The sequence below is a fragment of the Populus euphratica genome, unplaced genomic scaffold, assembly GCF_000495115.2.
Source record: "Populus euphratica unplaced genomic scaffold, PopEup_1.0 scaffold44.1, whole genome shotgun sequence".
Classification (NCBI taxonomy): Eukaryota; Viridiplantae; Streptophyta; class Magnoliopsida; order Malpighiales; family Salicaceae; genus Populus; species Populus euphratica.
Genome location: NW_011499865.1, coordinates 1655939 through 1673291, shown reverse-complemented (window position 1 = coordinate 1673291; position 17353 = coordinate 1655939). Strand labels below are relative to the sequence as shown.

The 17353-nt window shown below is 34.2% G+C and overlaps 3 protein-coding genes across 4 annotated transcripts; all 3 read left to right on the top strand.

Moving 5' to 3' along the window:
* The first annotated feature begins 3633 nt into the window (after positions 1-3633).
* LOC105126006 (tubulin beta-4 chain-like) lies at positions 3634-6494 on the top strand. The gene is made up of 4 exons (XM_011026702.1): positions 3634-3746; positions 4147-4552; positions 4649-4918; positions 5596-6494. The coding sequence occupies exons 2-4, from the start codon at positions 4159-4161 to the stop codon at positions 6273-6275; spliced, it is 1344 nt and encodes a 447-aa protein (XP_011025004.1). The 5' UTR covers positions 3634-3746; positions 4147-4158; the 3' UTR covers positions 6276-6494.
* A 4019-nt stretch (positions 6495-10513) lies between these two features.
* LOC105126007 (tubulin beta-4 chain-like) lies at positions 10514-13623 on the top strand. Of its 2 annotated transcripts, XR_842339.1 has the most exons (5): positions 10514-10609; positions 11012-11416; positions 11512-11781; positions 12693-13437; positions 13480-13623. XR_842339.1 is itself a non-coding variant. In XM_011026703.1 (4 exons), the coding sequence occupies exons 2-4, from the start codon at positions 11023-11025 to the stop codon at positions 13364-13366; spliced, it is 1338 nt and encodes a 445-aa protein (XP_011025005.1). In that variant the 5' UTR covers positions 10514-10609; positions 11012-11022; the 3' UTR covers positions 13367-13623. The 2 variants fall into 2 exon arrangements, 1 of the variants encoding a protein (XP_011025005.1); XM_011026703.1 differs by having other exon boundaries at positions 12693-13623.
* An 811-nt stretch (positions 13624-14434) lies between these two features.
* Positions 14435-17065, top strand: LOC105126004 (protein NRT1/ PTR FAMILY 4.4-like). The gene is made up of 6 exons (XM_011026701.1): positions 14435-14850; positions 14935-14995; positions 15090-15307; positions 15406-15825; positions 15919-16043; positions 16128-17065. Exons 1-6 carry the CDS (start codon positions 14848-14850, stop codon positions 16987-16989), a joined length of 1689 nt encoding a protein of 562 aa, XP_011025003.1. The 5' UTR covers positions 14435-14847; the 3' UTR covers positions 16990-17065.
* The last annotated feature ends 288 nt before the right edge of the window (positions 17066-17353 follow it).

Sequence of the window (17353 nt, the reverse complement as noted above, 5' to 3'; positions counted from 1 at the left end):
TCTTTTATTTTCCATTTACGTCTATTTTTACTGGAAGCTTCAAACTTTTTCATATGCATAGGCTCTTTTGCTTTGCATTTAATAATTGTAATTTGATATTACAGAATTAACCCTCAATTAATCATAAAATAATATTTATAATTATAAACATGTTGGACAATACGAGGTAGACAATGCAAGATGGATGGGATGTTAAAAAAAATAAAAATGCAACATCAGATAAAGACATCATCTGTTTTGTGTGTAATAGTTATTCATAATATTTTTTAATTATTTTTTACTCTCAATTTAATTATTTCATATTAAATTAACTTGAGAATAAATTTTATTTTATTTTTATTTTATACAAGGCTCTCACGGTGTTGATAGTAGATTTAAATGTTAAGTTAATATTGAATTTAATAAAATAAAAATAAAAATTTATTAACTCAAACCAATTAAAATTTTAAGAATCTAATTTAAAACTAAAATAAATATTTATAATTTTTTTATAAGAAATAACATCTTTGTCTCAGTTTTCTAGCTCAATCTTCTCCTATAATTAATAAATTTATTATAATTTATTATCATGTATAATTTTCTTGACACCGAGAAAAAAAAACTCTATCATGTAGTGTAACACGTGGAATCAGACTGATTTTAAGAATATTTAGTTAATTAATCATTTTTCCCCCTTTCTTTTCCATCCTTCCTTCATTCCTTTTTTTTCTGGATCGGTCCTTCAAACTTTTTGATATCACCTCGAATCTTTTATTTTCTATTTACGTCTTTTTTTATTGGAAGCTTCAAACTTTTTCATATGCAGAGGCTCTTTTGCTTTGCATTTAATAATTGTAATTTGATATTATAAAATTAACCCTCAATTAACCATAAAATAATATTTGTAATTATGAATATCCTATGCCAGGTAGACAATGCAAGATGGATGAGATATTAAAAATAAAAATAAAAATAAAAATGTAACGTCGGGTAAAGTCACAATTTGTTTTGTATGTAATAGTTATTTATAATATTTTTTTATTTTTTATTTAATTATTTCATATTAAATTAACTTGATTCAATTTTTATTTTTAATTCTATACGAGGTTCTTGGAGTGTTAATAATAGATTTGAATGTTGAGTTAATATTTAATTTAATAACATAAAATTTAATTTTATTAATTCAAACTAATTTAAAACTAAAACAAATATTTATAGTTTTTTTTATAAAAAATAACATCTTTGTCTCAGTTTTCTAGCTCAATCTTCTACTATAATTAATAAATTTATTATAATTTATTACCATAAATAACTTTTAATTTATTGAAATTTATAATAAAATAAATTAAAAGTTATTTATGGTAATAAATTATAATAAATTTATAATTAAAATTTTTAAATATCATAAAAAAAAAAAAACGTTAACAGCACTGACGTCCTTTTCTTGACACCGAGAAAAAAAAACTCTATCATGTAGTGTAACACGGAATCAGACTAATTTAAATAATGAGGAGTGAAAGTCGTCAATAGAGTTAAAATAACATTTATAGATGATAAAATTATTATTTTGTTAGGTGTTGCGTCCACGTTATCTACGAAATTGGAGAGAAAGGTATACGTGGGCCCTTGCAGAATTTTTCTTCCATTCATTTTCTTCCCCCCACACTCTCTTTTATATTCCCCAGCAACAGAAAATATCTTGAAAATTGCATTTCCCCCCTCCTCATTTTCTTTCCCTCCACTTTCCACCCTTTCCAGACACTATTCATCAAGATTATCAAAGATATTTTTTTAATACAATATAAAATATTTAATATAAATTTGAATTGTAAACTCTATTTTTCTATTTTATAAGTTAAATATTTTAACTAATTATATATTAATAATTTTAATTAAGTAGTAATTAATAATATAATAAAAATAAAATATACAATAGAAAAGTTTAAACACCTTAATTCTATTCACATCAACTTATTTATTTCTTGAACAAATCAACCAACTTATTTTATCATTTACAATAAAAAAATTTCTTTAAATTTCGATAAATCATTTGATATTATTTACTTAAATGGTCAAGCATGTTAATTTATAATTTTTTATTCTATATATTTGTCATAGCAAAGTAATATATCAGTTAACATATTAATAATTTATATAAAAAATTATGAAAAAAATAATTTTATAAAAATAAAATTCACAAATAACTTGTATCATTAAAAAAATTATAATAATTACAATCAAAATTAAGCACTTAATTATTAGATTGTACAAGTTTTGCAAAATATGAATTTAAAATAATGAAAATATTAAGGAATAGATTATCAAAATGTAAAATTTTATATTTTTTAAAACTTATAAAATTAGTCTAATTTTATCAATTTTATCGAATTTGAATAATTTTATTAGTTTTTAAATTTTAATTTGATTTCATATGTTAAATACATATTAACTTATAAAATTTTAAAAATCAACTTGTTTTTTCTAACAACATTTCTCTTGATTATTGTATTGTATACATATAATCAAATAATTGGGATGATAACGGTTATTTATGGATTAAATTCTCTATATGTATATATTCTCTATTATTTATAAGATAAAAAAACTTTAATATTCATTGAGCTCCAAGCATCAACATGGAAATCCATTGCCTTATTTATTATAAAAAAATAGCAGTGTATATATTTAAGTTGTATATAAAATGTAAAAGGCTACCTTTTAAAAGCACACTATAAATACATTACCTTTAAAAAACAAAAAATGTTAAACTTGCATTCAATGATTTTTTTATCTTTTCAAATTGTTTTTTTTTTTAATGATAAACAAGGTCATAGGGGTGACTTTGTCTTTTACTTAAAATGAATCTTATCAAAACAAAGAGAATTTATTAGTGTGTGCAACATCCCGTTAGCCAAAGGACGATGCATGTGGCGTTGTTCACTTTCAATCGTTGCCTTTCAGGAAGCGTCTCGCCATTCTTTGTATATTGGTGGCAGACATGGACATGTAGTGTGGTGGATGAGTTCCAATGATTTATTTTTTATTATTAAAATATAAAAGTACTGTTTAATTTGTTTTTTATTTTATTTTGCTCTTCCAATTTTTTTTTTATTTTTTAACCTCATCCCATAACATTTAATTTAAAATTATTTTTATATAAAAGTTAACTCTTATTTTTTAATTATTATTTAGTTTGTTTTTTATTTTTTATTATATATTTTTTTCAATTCCATCCCTTAATATTATGATTTTAATTTTTACTTTATTATTTTTCAAAGTTTTTTTTTATAGACTTAATTCTAAGCTCAATAAACAAGTCATGAATTTTAAAGTTAACACATATTGATTTTTTTGTTCTTTTTAAAAATTATTTTTTAAAAATTTTATTCTTCAAGATTTAATATATAGAGAATTAGTTTTTTTTTTTCATTTTTATAATATTAAAAAATTAACTTAATTTTTTAATTATTTATTTTTTAATCTTGTTTTTTAATATTAAATTGTTTAATAATTAAAATTTATAATTTTATTTATCATACTTTTAATAAGATAATAGATTTAGCTTAGTAACCTGGATGTGCTGAAATTGAGTTTTTCTGTTATTTTTAACACAGATATTTTTTTCCTCTATATAACTACTCATTCACTCCATTTTCAAACCAAATTATTACTTCCCTCCTCCCTCACTCCATTTGATCGAGCCTCTCTCACGCTCGATCTCTAAATCCGGAGCCGCATATTTAAATCCGGTCACCGATTTCGTAACGGTGAGTTTTCGATTTCTAGATCTGATCTCTTCTTCCGTTAGCGAATCTGTCTTGATGCCGAGAAAACATAAGAAAACAAGTTAATATCTATTTTGTTGATGAATATTTAGAGAATCTTAATTTTCTGAGTGAATTACTTTGTTTATGCAGTCTTGTTGCACTTTCTGTTTTTTTTTGCATTTTCTCTGTAGCCAAACAGGCTGGATCTGTAATTATTCTGTTTAGACTTTTTGTTAATCTTCGATCAAAAGCTTTATTTAGTCACTTAATTAATTATTTATTAAGATATAATTGTCTAGTGAAATTTACTTGCGTTTTAGATCTGTTCTCCATGTTCTCATGCTTTACCTAGTTTTTCTCTTACCATTAATTTAATCACATTTTTTTCCTCAACTTGCAGAGAAATAAAAAAATGAGAGAAATCCTTCACATTCAAGGAGGACAGTGCGGTAACCAAATCGGTTCCAAGTTCTGGGAGGTTGTTTGCGCTGAGCATGGAATTGATCCCACTGGAAAGTACACTGGATCCTCTGAACTTCAATTGGAGCGTGTCAATGTTTATTACAATGAGGCCTCGTGCGGGCGATTTGTCCCTCGCGCTGTGCTTATGGATCTTGAGCCTGGTACTATGGACAGTGTGAGGACTGGTCCCTATGGCCAGATCTTTAGGCCTGATAACTTTGTGTTTGGACAGTCTGGCGCTGGAAATAACTGGGCCAAGGGTCATTATACAGAGGGTGCGGAGTTGATCGATTCGGTTCTTGATGTTGTGAGGAAGGAAGCAGAGAATTGTGATTGCCTTCAAGGTATAATTCGTGTCTTGCACTATTTTTTTTTTCATTTTTGATTTGATTTTTAAAATTTTCGAGTAGTTATTAATGAATTTTCTTTATTACGTGTAGGATTTCAAGTTTGCCACTCACTCGGTGGGGGAACTGGTTCTGGAATGGGGACTCTTTTGATTTCTAAGATCAGAGAGGAATACCCTGATAGAATGATGCTCACTTTCTCTGTGTTCCCATCACCTAAGGTTTCTGATACAGTTGTGGAGCCATATAATGCCACCCTTTCTGTTCATCAGTTGGTTGAGAATGCTGACGAGTGTATGGTGCTAGATAACGAGGCCTTGTATGATATTTGCTTCAGGACTCTCAAGTTGACTACTCCTAGCTGTAAGTGCATTTTTATCTTAAAACTAGCTTTATGTGTTTGTTACACAAATTTAGTAGCGTGCTTGTTTTGGTGCCTAACATATTCGGATTTTGGTGATCCAATTCTTATTAAGCCATAATTTGTTTTCATAAGCTCGCACTAGGCTGGGATTGGTGGGTTCGGGTTTTGTTATCTGATTGTCTGAAATATATATATTTATCAAGGCTTGAAATCCAGACTGAGATGGATGTGCATGGTTTAATTATGTGTCCCTGTTCCTTTCTGCTGAACACCGGGTCTACAATGCTTGGTCATGTATAATAGCATTCATGTATTAGCTTGGACGCTTCCTCACTTCCCTTGTGGTTTGTTTATATTCTCCACTTGCTTACCTAGTTTAGTTGCTTTGATGTTCTAAAGTGTTGATTTCTTCTGCAGTTTTCCTCTTGCGTTGACAGTTTCTTAATAACGAATTTTGGCTTTTTGCAAGCTGTATCTTGCTCTCTCTATCTGCTCGTTGTAATGTACCTTAAATATGAATTTAGTAGGAGATAGGTGATTGCATGGGATAAAATGTGGTCGTGCCCTTTCTTTTGGTTGGAAGTGTGGTAAATGTTGCTTTTCAAAATGATTTTTACTTCAGATGAGATTTAAAAAAAATGCTTGAATAACTTTGGGCTGTTGACAATTGTTGCAGTTGGTGACCTCAATCATCTGATTTCTGCAACAATGAGTGGTGTCACCTGCTGCCTCAGGTTTCCTGGGCAGCTTAACTCTGATCTTAGGAAGCTTGCAGTGAACCTCATCCCCTTCCCCCGTTTGCACTTCTTCATGGTTGGATTTGCTCCTCTGACTTCACGAGGTTCTCAGCAGTACCGGGCACTAACTGTCCCAGAACTCACCCAGCAGATGTGGGATTCCAAGAACATGATGTGTGCCGCAGATCCACGCCATGGTCGCTATCTGACTGCCTCTGCCATGTTCAGGGGTAAGATGAGCACTAAAGAAGTTGATGAACAGATGATCAATGTCCAAAACAAGAATTCCTCCTACTTTGTGGAGTGGATTCCAAACAATGTCAAGTCCAGCGTGTGTGATATTCCTCCAATAGGGCTTGCAATGGCATCCACCTTCATCGGAAACTCAACCTCCATCCAGGAGATGTTCAGGCGTGTAAGCGAGCAATTCACAGCTATGTTCAGGAGGAAGGCTTTCTTGCACTGGTACACCGGGGAAGGCATGGATGAAATGGAGTTCACTGAGGCTGAAAGCAACATGAATGACCTCGTGTCTGAATACCAGCAATACCAGGATGCAACTGCTGAGGATGATATTGACTACGAGGATGAGGAGGAAGAAGAGGCTGCTGAGATGTAAAGAAGTGTGAACGGTGAGGCTACCGATTTTACAGTCTTGCTGCATAAATTTATGTACTCTTTTAATTGGTCATGGGTGCATTTCCGGTTTCCAACGGAGAGTAGAGTATGGATTGTAGAGTTGGAAAAGTGCTTGCTTTTCCTTCTAGTTGTAATAGTTGTTAAATATAACGTGGTTGATATGGGTTGTGCTGTGTTACTGTTCATATTTGTTTCTGAATTCTCGCGTTACTCTAGCTTCTAGTTCTAGCTGTCGAAAATAGAACCACATGATTGCTTAGGTAGTGTTGATGGTAGAGGACGCAGGACAGGTAAGATGACGCTGTCACTGCCAAGAAAGCTATTCAGGCTAGTATTTTGAAAGAAACTCTTGTAATGTGAAAATAAATCCTCACCAAATGAGTCCAAACAATTAAGAAGCAGATGAAACCAGCGGTTAACTAATTAGCGTAGCACGTATTTCATGGTCTCATAAAAAAAAAAGATGACGGAAGACATCTACCGCTGCTAAAATGCCGATGCAAATCCTTTAGTTGAAAATTTGAGAAGGAAAGGACGCGAAGGGAGTGCGAAGGAAGCGGAATAAATCCAGGGCAAATGTTTCTGGACAAACCGCTGCTAAAATGCCGATGCAAATCCTTAGTTGAAAATTGGAGAAGGAAAAGACACGAAGGGAGTGCGTAGGAAACGGAATAAATCCAGGGCAGATGTTTCGGGACGGAATATTGTGCACGGAAATAAAATGGTCAACGCAGCACAGCAGGATCGTGTTGGAGAGACTCCATGTGAATCAACGTGTTTCCTTGGCAGTTCTTTAGCATTTTAGAACAAGAGAGAATAATTCAAGGCCCTCACAGCTAGCATCAGACCATTCAAGTTACACCAGAAGACTCCATGTGAATCAACGTGTTTCCTTGGCAGTTCTTTAGCATTTTAGAACAAGAGAGAATAATTCAAGGCCCTCACAGCTAGCAGACCATTCAAGTTACACCAGATCGCGCTAAAAAGTTTGTTTTTTATGTGGTTTTAAATTCGAGTTTTTAGTTATTTGTATGATATGTGGCCCGGACACCCACGTTAATCTAAAAAAAAAAAAAAAAGTTACACCAGATCGCGGTCCTTTTGGCTTCACATGTGAGTCTGCAACTCTATATATATTCAAAGGGGCCTGTCAAGTGTCCCCACTGGACTCTATTTTCTTCTCGTCTGTTTCCTCAATTATTAAGCATTCCTCGTTTGAGTTTTTCACTGTACATGACTCCACTACTTATCTTGATTTCATGTTGCTGTAGATAAGCTCTGTAATATTTTATATATTTTTTTAATTTAATCTTTAATTTTTTTTTTCAGTGATTTAATTTTAATTAATAATCAATTGATTTAATTTTTTAATAAAAAATAAAATTATAAAAAATCAAAATGAAAAAGATATTAAACATAAATTAATATTTCTTATTTTTTTTATTTTGTTTAAAGAACGTTTTTTTAAATGATGATTATTTTTTTAGTGGTGCATTTAATTTTGAAGAGTTTTTATGATTTATTTATAGATATTTTTTTAATTTTTTGTATGGATAAATTTTATTTTTGAAAATAAAAAATTATTTTAGATAATATTTCTAATATATGCAGTCTTGCATAATGTTTTTTCTCATTTTATTTTTTTTGATTAATTTAATTTGTGTCTATTTTTATTATTGTTTGTTTAAATAAAAAAATTATTTTAATAAACAAATTAGCAAACACAACCAATTAAATATCTTGTTTTTTAAGATTAAATAATTCAATATACATTTATCTTGAACACTTTAATTTGTATGTCTATTTATATCATTGTTTGCTTAAATTAAAAAAAAATATTTTAATAAATAAATTAGCAAAAATAACAGGTTAAATATCCTGTTTTTTAATATTAAATATCTTGATCTATATTACTATCTTGATTTTTTAAATTTTATTTTTAAATATTGTTAATTATTTATTTAATTAATCACATATATAATTCTAGAATTATTTGATTATATATATATGCATAAAATTCTTAATTTGAGCTTAAATTTTTCAAACTACAGAAAAATATTGAAAAAACCTTCATGTCAGATCTTTTTATAAAAACAAAAATATCCGAGTCTCAACATTGCTGCGCTAGTCCCATAACTAGTGTATCCTAAATCCTGTCCAAGTTTTTGAAATCCAGATAGAGGATGATGCCAAGTACTCATTCCCTTTCAACGAGGCGCTGATTTAAGATTTGAATTCTTTAAAATTAGTCAAAGAAAAAACACAAACACAGACTCCCCCCTAATTGCACAGTCCATACTAACATCTTTAAGACTAATTCATTCTTACAATGTAGGTAAGGATGCCGGCAAAAAAGTGCACAAACCCAAGTGGCTTTGCAATTTCAAGTTTATTTTATACATTATCCCCCCCTTATCTCGGTGTTTAATTCGTGTCGATGCCCTTGGCTTATTATTGTTTGTTTAAATAAAAAAATTATTTTAATAAACAAATTAGCAAACACAACCAATTAAATATCTTGTTTTTTAAGATTAAATAATTCAATATACATTTATCTTGAACACTTTAATTTGTATGTCTATTTATATCATTGTTTGCTTAAATTAAAAAAAAATATTTTAATAAATAAATTAGCAAAAATAACAGGTTAAATATCCTGTTTTTTAATATTAAATATCTTGATCTATATTATTATCTTGATTTTTTAAATTTTATTTTTAAATATTGTTAATTATTTATTTAATTAATCACATATATAATTCTAGAATTATTTGATTATATATATATGCATAAAATTCTTAATTTGAGCTTAAATTTTTCAAACTACAGAAAAATATTGAAAAAACCTTCATGTCAGATCTTTTTATAAAAACAAAAATATCCGAGTCTCAACATTGCTGCGCTAGTCCCATAACTAGTGTATCCTAAATCCTGTCCAAGTTTTTGAAATCCAGATAGAGGATGATGCCAAGTACTCATTCCCTTTCAACGAGGCGCTGATTTAAGATTTGAATTCTTTAAAATTAGTCAAAGAAAAAACACAAACACAGACTCCCCCCTAATTGCACAGTCCATACTAACATCTTTAAGACTAATTCATTCTTACAATGTAGGTAAGGATGCCGGCAAAAAAGTGCACAAACCCAAGTGGCTTTGCAATTTCAAGTTTAATTTATACATTATCCCCCCCATCTCGGTGTTTAATTCGGGTCGATGCTCTTGGCTGAAAACGTCTAAAATCAAGGAAGCGGGAAAACAATCTCGGAACCAAACAGCGCCAATTACCCCATCGGGCCGCCCTGTAGAGAGTCTGCTTTTGGATAAAAAATCACTCTCACATTCAGAGACCCAAGCGATGGCAGCATGCTTGACTCTAAATCTAAGCAAGGAATCAGTTTTCATTAATGGCGAGGATTAGTGGAGGAGGGAGGGTGTGTTAATTAAGCTGCTCTAGGTCCAGAGTCTGGATCCCGTGATTATGATGTTGAATCCATAAGAGATAAGAAGGAGAGTAGGTGACAGTTCACATGGGGACATCGTCGCCTCATGTGGCCCTTCTAGCAAAGCTCTTTCCCACCTTTTTTTTTATTTGTCCTTTTTTGCCATTTGAAGAAAGATGCTCCTCTCCTCCAATCCCGTTCCGTTACTTAAACGTAACAGTGGTTCTTAATCGATGCAATTGGCAACAGTACCTTCTTCTGCTAATAAAATACGTGGAAGGCCCATCGCGCTCCCAAGAGCTCATCATTGAACTTTTTACCCTGTTGAGATCTTCATATCAGAATTATTAAAAACAAAATAACAATTTGAGTCTCCAAAAGTTAAAAATTAAGCAATTCCGTCCTCAAATTTGTGTCCTCTATTTGCTTTCGTCCTCTGTATCTTGTTCTCAGATAGAGCGGCCTAGGCACCTAATTGCAATCATCTGCCTGTAGTTGGGACACCAGTTTGTAATTTCCCCAAAAATAAAATGAGCACAAGATCTGTCGTTTCAACAGGTCATTATTAGTCCATTAAACCCATTTTTCAAATAACAAATATCATTGCCCTGTCAATTCAAAACCAACATCTACACCGTTGAACATTACGATCCAACGGCATCCAACGGACTAAAACGAAAGGCGAGGGAAACCACGACAGCCGTCCGATCCACCTCCACGACTATTTTCCTCCTTTATATAACTACTCATTCACTCCATTTTCAAACCAAATTATTACTTCCCTCCTCCCTCACTCCATTTGATCGAGCCTCTCTCACGCTCGATCTCTAAATCCGGAGCCGCATATTTAAATCCGGTCACCGATTTCGTAACGGTGAGTTTTCGATTTCTAGATCTGATCTCTTCTTCCGTTAGCGAATCTGTCTTGATGCCGAGAAAACATAAGAAAACAAGTTAATATCTATTTTGTTGATGAATATTTAGAGAATCTTAATTTTCTGAGTGAATTACTTTGTTTATGCAGTCTTGTTGCACTTTCTGTTTTTTTTTTTGCATTTTCTCTGCAGCCAAACAGGCTGGATCTGTAATTATTCTGTTTAGACTTTTTGTTAATCTTCGATCAAAAGCTTTATTTAGTCACTTAATTAATTATTTATTAAGATATAATTGTCTAGTGAAATTTACTTACGTTTTAGATCTGTTCTCCATGTTCTCATGCTTTACCCAGTTTTTCTCTTGCCATTAATTTAATCACATTTTTTTTCTCAACTTGCAGAGAAATAAAAAATGAGAGAAATCCTTCACATTCAAGGAGGACAGTGCGGTAACCAAATCGGTTCCAAGTTCTGGGAGGTTGTTTGCGCTGAGCATGGAATTGATCCCACTGGAAAGTACACTGGATCCTCTGACCTTCAATTGGAGCGCGTCAATGTTTATTACAATGAGGCCTCATGCGGACGATTTGTCCCTCGCGCTGTGCTTATGGATCTTGAGCCTGGTACTATGGACAGTGTGAGGACTGGTCCCTATGGCCAGATCTTTAGGCCTGATAACTTTGTGTTTGGACAGTCTGGCGCTGGAAACAACTGGGCCAAGGGTCATTATACCGAGGGTGCAGAGTTGATCGATTCGGTTCTTGATGTTGTGAGGAAGGAAGCAGAGAATTGTGATTGCCTTCAAGGTATAATTCGTGTCTTGCACTATTTTTTTTTCATTTTTGATTTGATTTTTAAAATTTTGGAGTAGTTATTATTGAATTTTCTTTATTACGTGTAGGATTTCAAGTTTGCCACTCACTCGGTGGGGGAACTGGTTCTGGAATGGGGACTCTTTTGATTTCTAAGATCAGAGAGGAATACCCTGATAGAATGATGCTCACTTTCTCTGTGTTCCCATCACCTAAGGTTTCTGATACTGTTGTTGAGCCATACAACGCTACTCTCTCAGTTCATCAGTTGGTTGAGAATGCTGACGAGTGTATGGTGCTAGATAACGAGGCCTTGTATGATATCTGCTTCAGGACTCTCAAGTTGACTACTCCTAGCTGTAAGTGCATCTTTGGTGTTTATCTGAAGATATTATTTATACTCTTTTTTTCAGTGAAAAAGGTTGTTATTGGATTTTCTGAAAAAATTTGCACAAATTTAGAATTATGCTTGTTGACGAAACATGCACGTTTAGATTATTGTCAAGTAACTCGTAATGGATGTTAGGATTCTATGTCAATATGCTCTCCTGGGCAAGTGTTTGGGGGTGGGGTTTTGTTATCTGATTATGTGAAATGTGTATGTTATTGAAGCAATGGAAATAAGAAAGTGGATTAAAGTTCCGGTATGATCATTTATTGTCTGATTTTCTTTGCTCTCAAGCCCTTGGTGCAATATCTTGGGCAACGGGCACTTTCTCATTTTCTTTGGTGCTCGGCATTATTTTTCACTTTTTGTCCGTGCCTTTGTCAGGTCTCTGTTGTATTTATGTTTTGTAGCGGTTCACTGCTTCCCGCATTTATGTTAGTTGCTTACTTTATATCTTTCGGCTGGGAAGCATTATCTTTCAATTCATGTCTTCTTGAATGAGGGGATGTAGGCTCCATGTTGCTGGTTCTCACATGAATCTTTTCAGATTTTATTCTCTAGGAGCTAAGCATTTGCTTGGTTGACAAGTGGAAGCACCAAACGTTAGGTGGCAGCTTTTAATGACATTACCGAGTCTGAGATAATTTGATTAAGACATAATGACACCGATGTAACCTTGAAAAGAGAAGTTTTAGGGTTTTTATGCATGGGAATTTGTTCGTTTGTTCACCACTAGCTTTGTTTTTTTTCCCTGTGGCGTTGATGTGGTCTTTTGACATGAGAATTGTTTGTGTTTTTCAACTGCTTGTCTTTGCATCCTTTCTGCATCACAAGAATGATTTAAATGCTGGATTAACATTGAATTATTGATTTTTGTGACAGTTGGTGACCTGAACCATCTGATCTCTGCGACAATGAGTGGGGTTACCTGCTGCCTCAGGTTTCCTGGCCAGCTCAATTCTGATCTTAGGAAGCTTGCTGTGAACCTTATCCCCTTCCCCCGCCTGCACTTCTTTATGGTTGGATTTGCTCCTCTTACCTCTCGTGGCTCTCAGCAGTACAGGTCACTAACTGTCCCCGAACTCACCCAGCAGATGTGGGATTCCAAGAACATGATGTGCGCTGCAGACCCACGCCATGGTCGCTATCTGACTGCCTCTGCCATGTTCAGGGGTAAGATGAGCACTAAAGAGGTTGATGAACAGATGATGAATGTCCAAAACAAGAATTCCTCCTACTTTGTGGAGTGGATTCCAAACAATGTCAAGTCCAGCGTGTGTGATATTCCTCCAATAGGGCTTGCTATGGCATCTACCTTCATCGGAAACTCAACCTCCATCCAGGAGATGTTCAGGCGTGTGAGTGAACAATTCACAGCTATGTTCAGGAGGAAGGCTTTCTTGCACTGGTACACCGGGGAAGGCATGGATGAGATGGAGTTCACCGAGGCTGAAAGCAACATGAATGATCTCGTGTCTGAATATCAACAATACCAGGATGCAACCGTTGATGAAGAACTTGAGTACGAGGATGAGGAGGAGGAAGAGGCTGCCTAGATGTAATGAGTTGTGCAAGGTCTATCGTCTGCTGCTGCTATTTTTCATACATTTTTACCGCTTTAAGTTCCGCGTGGTGCTTTTCAATGTCTGAGCAGTTTGAGTAGTAAATAGGGTTGGAAAATTGCCTATATTCTTACTTTCCCAGTACTTTCCCAGTTCTACAAGTTAAATATTAAGCCATGTGGCTGGTGTGAAAAAGTTTTGTATTGTTCATGTTTCAGTTCTTGCTTTAAATGCCATTTCTGTTCCCATAATCAAATCTTTAAGAAATAAAAAACTATCCATCCACAAAAGTAACGGAATGATTATCACCCAAGTGACCACAGAGATTTTATCCTTTTTACTTTTACCTTTACCTTTGTTTCTCTCTCTCTCTCTCTCCTGGTTATGCACAGCGGTAAACTAGGGGTTGCTATCAAATGTTTCTACTGTTTATAATGCCAAACCCAGCAGAGTTCGGATCCCGAACCAAGCGCCGTCCCACGGGAGGCTGACAAATTAGGCGGGACCCTTGTGGTAGAACTTGAAAAATTGAAAAACAGAAATGCTGTCACGAATCTTGTAGCCGAAATTGTTTTCTAATAATTGAAAAGGCGAAAATACCCCCCAAACAAGTTGAAAACAAATCTGATATGGAGGGTAATGAGATTATTTTACCGAGTAAAATTTTTTGAGAAGACGAATATACCCTAAAAGAAATGTTGAATGACTAATGGAGAATACAAAAGAACAAAAACATCACGATAGCAAGACATGTTTATTTTAAGAAGAGTAAACATATAATCACGCTATTCATTTTTGTGTGGGTTTGCGTTTTATATTTTGGGCAAATAGCATTTCCCTGCTGCTCATGAGATACGGGAGAACTTCAATTGTATATTAAAAATCTCGTGAATTTCCTAAACAAAAAATGCCCGGCCAATAAGCAGCAGAATCACTACTTAAACAATAAAAAAAGAAAGATGGAAATCCCTTAAAACCTGTATATGATCTGCGCTAATCATAATAAATGGTTAAGCTGAACAGACAGCTCCTCTTCGTCTTCATCGCATCTTCTCAATTGGAAGGTCTTTGCGTGTGGATCATACTTTCATCCGATACTTGTTTTTTTGTTCTTGTTCCTGCTCCTAGGCGAAGGCAGTGCAGGCCCCATATGCTGACAGAGAAAAGAAATGAGGAAGTAGACATGCTATATGCTTACAAATACGAGAATTGACGTTGAGCGGCGCGGACAAATTGGCATCATGTAGGGGGTTAAAAAGCAAAATCTTAAACCAAGATTAATAGTTGCACATATAGCAGTCAGTGGGGGAGAGACTGGAGTAGGTTCAAAAAAGGGAATCAAACCATTTCTAAGGTCTTTTCGAAGACGACTGTGGAGGAGGAGGATAAATTTGTCTTCTGGTTCTAGACTTCAGCAATAAATAGCAGCCCCTTAATCCTTCAAAAAGTAAAATACACTTGCATGTAACTTTGCAATGGTAATTGAAAGTGAGCTATTCTAAATTAAACTCGTCTTTTTAGTCTCGGTAACTACTGAGTTTTGCTTGGTTTTCTACATCCAGGATGGCCTCAATACATCTAGCAGACGAAAAGGCGGCTTCCGAGCTTGCACTTTTATCTTCAGTGAGGATGCTCCAAGAGCTTAGAAATTAAGTTTTGGCATATAAAATAACATGAGCAATGGACTAATTTGTGTCTTTTTCTGTTTTTTTTCCAGCTTTGGGAGCCCTGGAGAACATGGGATTTATAGCTAACATGGCAAGCTTGGTTCTATATTTTTATCATATCATGCATTTCGACATAGCCACTTCAGCAAATACGCTCACCAACTTCATGGGTTCGGTTTTCATGCTCTCTCTTGTTGGAGCCTTCATTGCTGATACTTTCTTGAACCGATTCTATACTTGCCTCTTATTTGGAATGATGGAAGTCATGGTACGTGATTCATACATATCAAAAAACATCTTGAATCCAGATAACCTGATCTTTTAATCTGTTTGATTTTCTTTAATCATCCACGTCTTAATCGGCAGGGTCTTGCATTGCTTACAACTCAAGCTTATTTCAAGGATTTGCAGCCTGAATTTTGTCGCAGGTCAACTTGTGTCAAGGGCGGCCAAGCAGTTATGTTATATGGATCTCTTTGTCTGTATGCACTAGGTTCAGGTGGAGTTAAGGGGGCTATTCCTGCACTAGGTGGAGACCAGTTTGATCATCATCAACAGAAGAAAGGGGCACTTGCTCGTTATTATAACTGGAACCTTCTAATTTCAACCACTGGATCAATAGTTGGAGTCACAGCTGTTGTGTGGGTTAGCATGAACAAGGGGTGGTACAAAGGTTTTTTCGTTTCAACTGTGGCTACCTTGATTGGATTCACTGTTCTTGCACTTGGGAAGCCTTTCTACCGCATCCAGCCGCCTGGAAATAGTACTTTTGTTAGGATGGCACAGGTTTCTCTCTTCTCTAGTCGCGTGCACAGACAATGTGATTATTTCTTTGCAATTATGATTTCTTACACGGTTTGATTTTTGTAAATGACTCAGGTCATAGTGGTCGCGTTCCGGAATAGGGACTTGTCTCTGCCAAAAAATCCTGATAAACTCTTCGAGATCAATGATGCATCAAGAGATCCATCTGAAGAGAGACTTTCACATTCCAATCAATTCAGGTAAACCATTGGAAACATCCTCTATGGTCCAGCATCTTAATTTGATGTGATTATTATGGCTGTTAATTGTTTTCTTCGAAACAGATTGCTAGACAAAGCTGCTATTCTTAGAGAAGGAACGGAGCCACAGCCCTGGAAAGTTTGCACAATGACCCAAGTTGAAGAAGTGAAGATTTTAACAAGGATGATCCCCATCATAGCCAGTACAATTTTAATGAACACAAGTATGGCACAGCTACAAACATTCTCAGTACAACAAGGGGTCACCATGGATGCACATCTTGGCACCAAAACAATCCCAACCCCATCTATTCCGGCGATTCCTCTGGTTTTCATGTCTGTCCTTATTCCCATTTATGAATTTGTAGCAGTCCCATTTGCTCGAAAGATAACCGGCCATCCATCCGGTATCACGCAGCTTCAACGTGTTGGAGTTGGCCTTGTTCTCTCCATTCTGTCAATGGCCGTGGCAGGTTTCATTGAACTGTACAGAAAACACGAGGTTCACAAGAATCCACCAAACAAAATCAGTGTTTTTTGGCTTTGCTTCCAATATGGCATTTTTGGGATTGCAGACATGTTCACTGTTGTTGGATTGTTGGATTTTTTCTACAAGGAAGCTCCATCAGGAATGAGATCTGTATCTACTTCTTTCACATGGTTAACATTGGCTCTGGGATACTTCACCAGCACTGTCTTTGTTGATATCATAAACTCTGTCACCAAGAGAATCACTCCAAGCAAACAAGGATGGTTACATGGGAACGACCTCAACTCCAATAATCTGAACCTCTTCTACTGGTTTTTGGCTATCCTTAACGTCATCAATTTCGTCTTCTATCTCTTCTCGGCTTCCTGGTACAAGTACAAGAGTGATGAACGAGAATCAGAGACCATTGCAAAGGCAGAGAAAGTACCGAATGGTGAGATCACTCTGGTTAAGTAGAGAACAACATTCACTTCCTAAGGAATTGATAATTAGGTTACAATTATTCATTAAAAAAAGATTGTCAATATTATTTTTCTGGACAGAATGTAAAGTACAAAGACTTCTTAATGTTCTTCATCCCTTTTATTTGGTTTTTGAGGAAAAAGCTAGTTATAACTGGCACTTCCGATCTTGGGCAATTAGTTAATATTAATTAATAAAAATCCAAAAGTTGACATTAAAACACTATATTCTTCATCTTATATTTTACTTCACTGTGGAATTATTGTTTAATTTTTTTTAACTTGTTTCTCAAACTTATTTTACATCTTTTTGGGCAAATTCAAGAATAATTAAATTAAATTTGTTAATTATGGATATA

What these genes read in the sequence shown, in the direction of transcription:
- LOC105126006 (XM_011026702.1), top strand. Translation starts at nt 4,159, where the DNA reads ATGAGAGAAATCCTTCACATTCAAGGAGGACAGTGCGGTAACCAAATC. An exon ending in GAATTGTGATTGCCTTCAAG is followed by an intron (nt 4,553 to 4,648) that starts GTATAATTCGTG and finishes TATTACGTGTAG; the next exon opens with GATTTCAAGTTTGCCACTCA. An exon ending in CAAGTTGACTACTCCTAGCT is followed by an intron (nt 4,919 to 5,595) that starts GTAAGTGCATTT and finishes CAATTGTTGCAG; the next exon opens with TTGGTGACCTCAATCATCTG.
- LOC105126007 (XM_011026703.1), top strand. Translation starts at nt 11,023, where the DNA reads ATGAGAGAAATCCTTCACATTCAAGGAGGACAGTGCGGTAACCAAATC. An exon ending in GAATTGTGATTGCCTTCAAG is followed by an intron (nt 11,417 to 11,511) that starts GTATAATTCGTG and finishes TATTACGTGTAG; the next exon opens with GATTTCAAGTTTGCCACTCA. An exon ending in CAAGTTGACTACTCCTAGCT is followed by an intron (nt 11,782 to 12,692) that starts GTAAGTGCATCT and finishes TTTTTGTGACAG; the next exon opens with TTGGTGACCTGAACCATCTG.
- LOC105126004 (XM_011026701.1), top strand. An exon ending in TTGGAATGATGGAAGTCATG is followed by an intron (nt 15,308 to 15,405) that starts GTACGTGATTCA and finishes CTTAATCGGCAG; the next exon opens with GGTCTTGCATTGCTTACAAC. An exon ending in TCACATTCCAATCAATTCAG is followed by an intron (nt 16,044 to 16,127) that starts GTAAACCATTGG and finishes TCTTCGAAACAG; the next exon opens with ATTGCTAGACAAAGCTGCTA.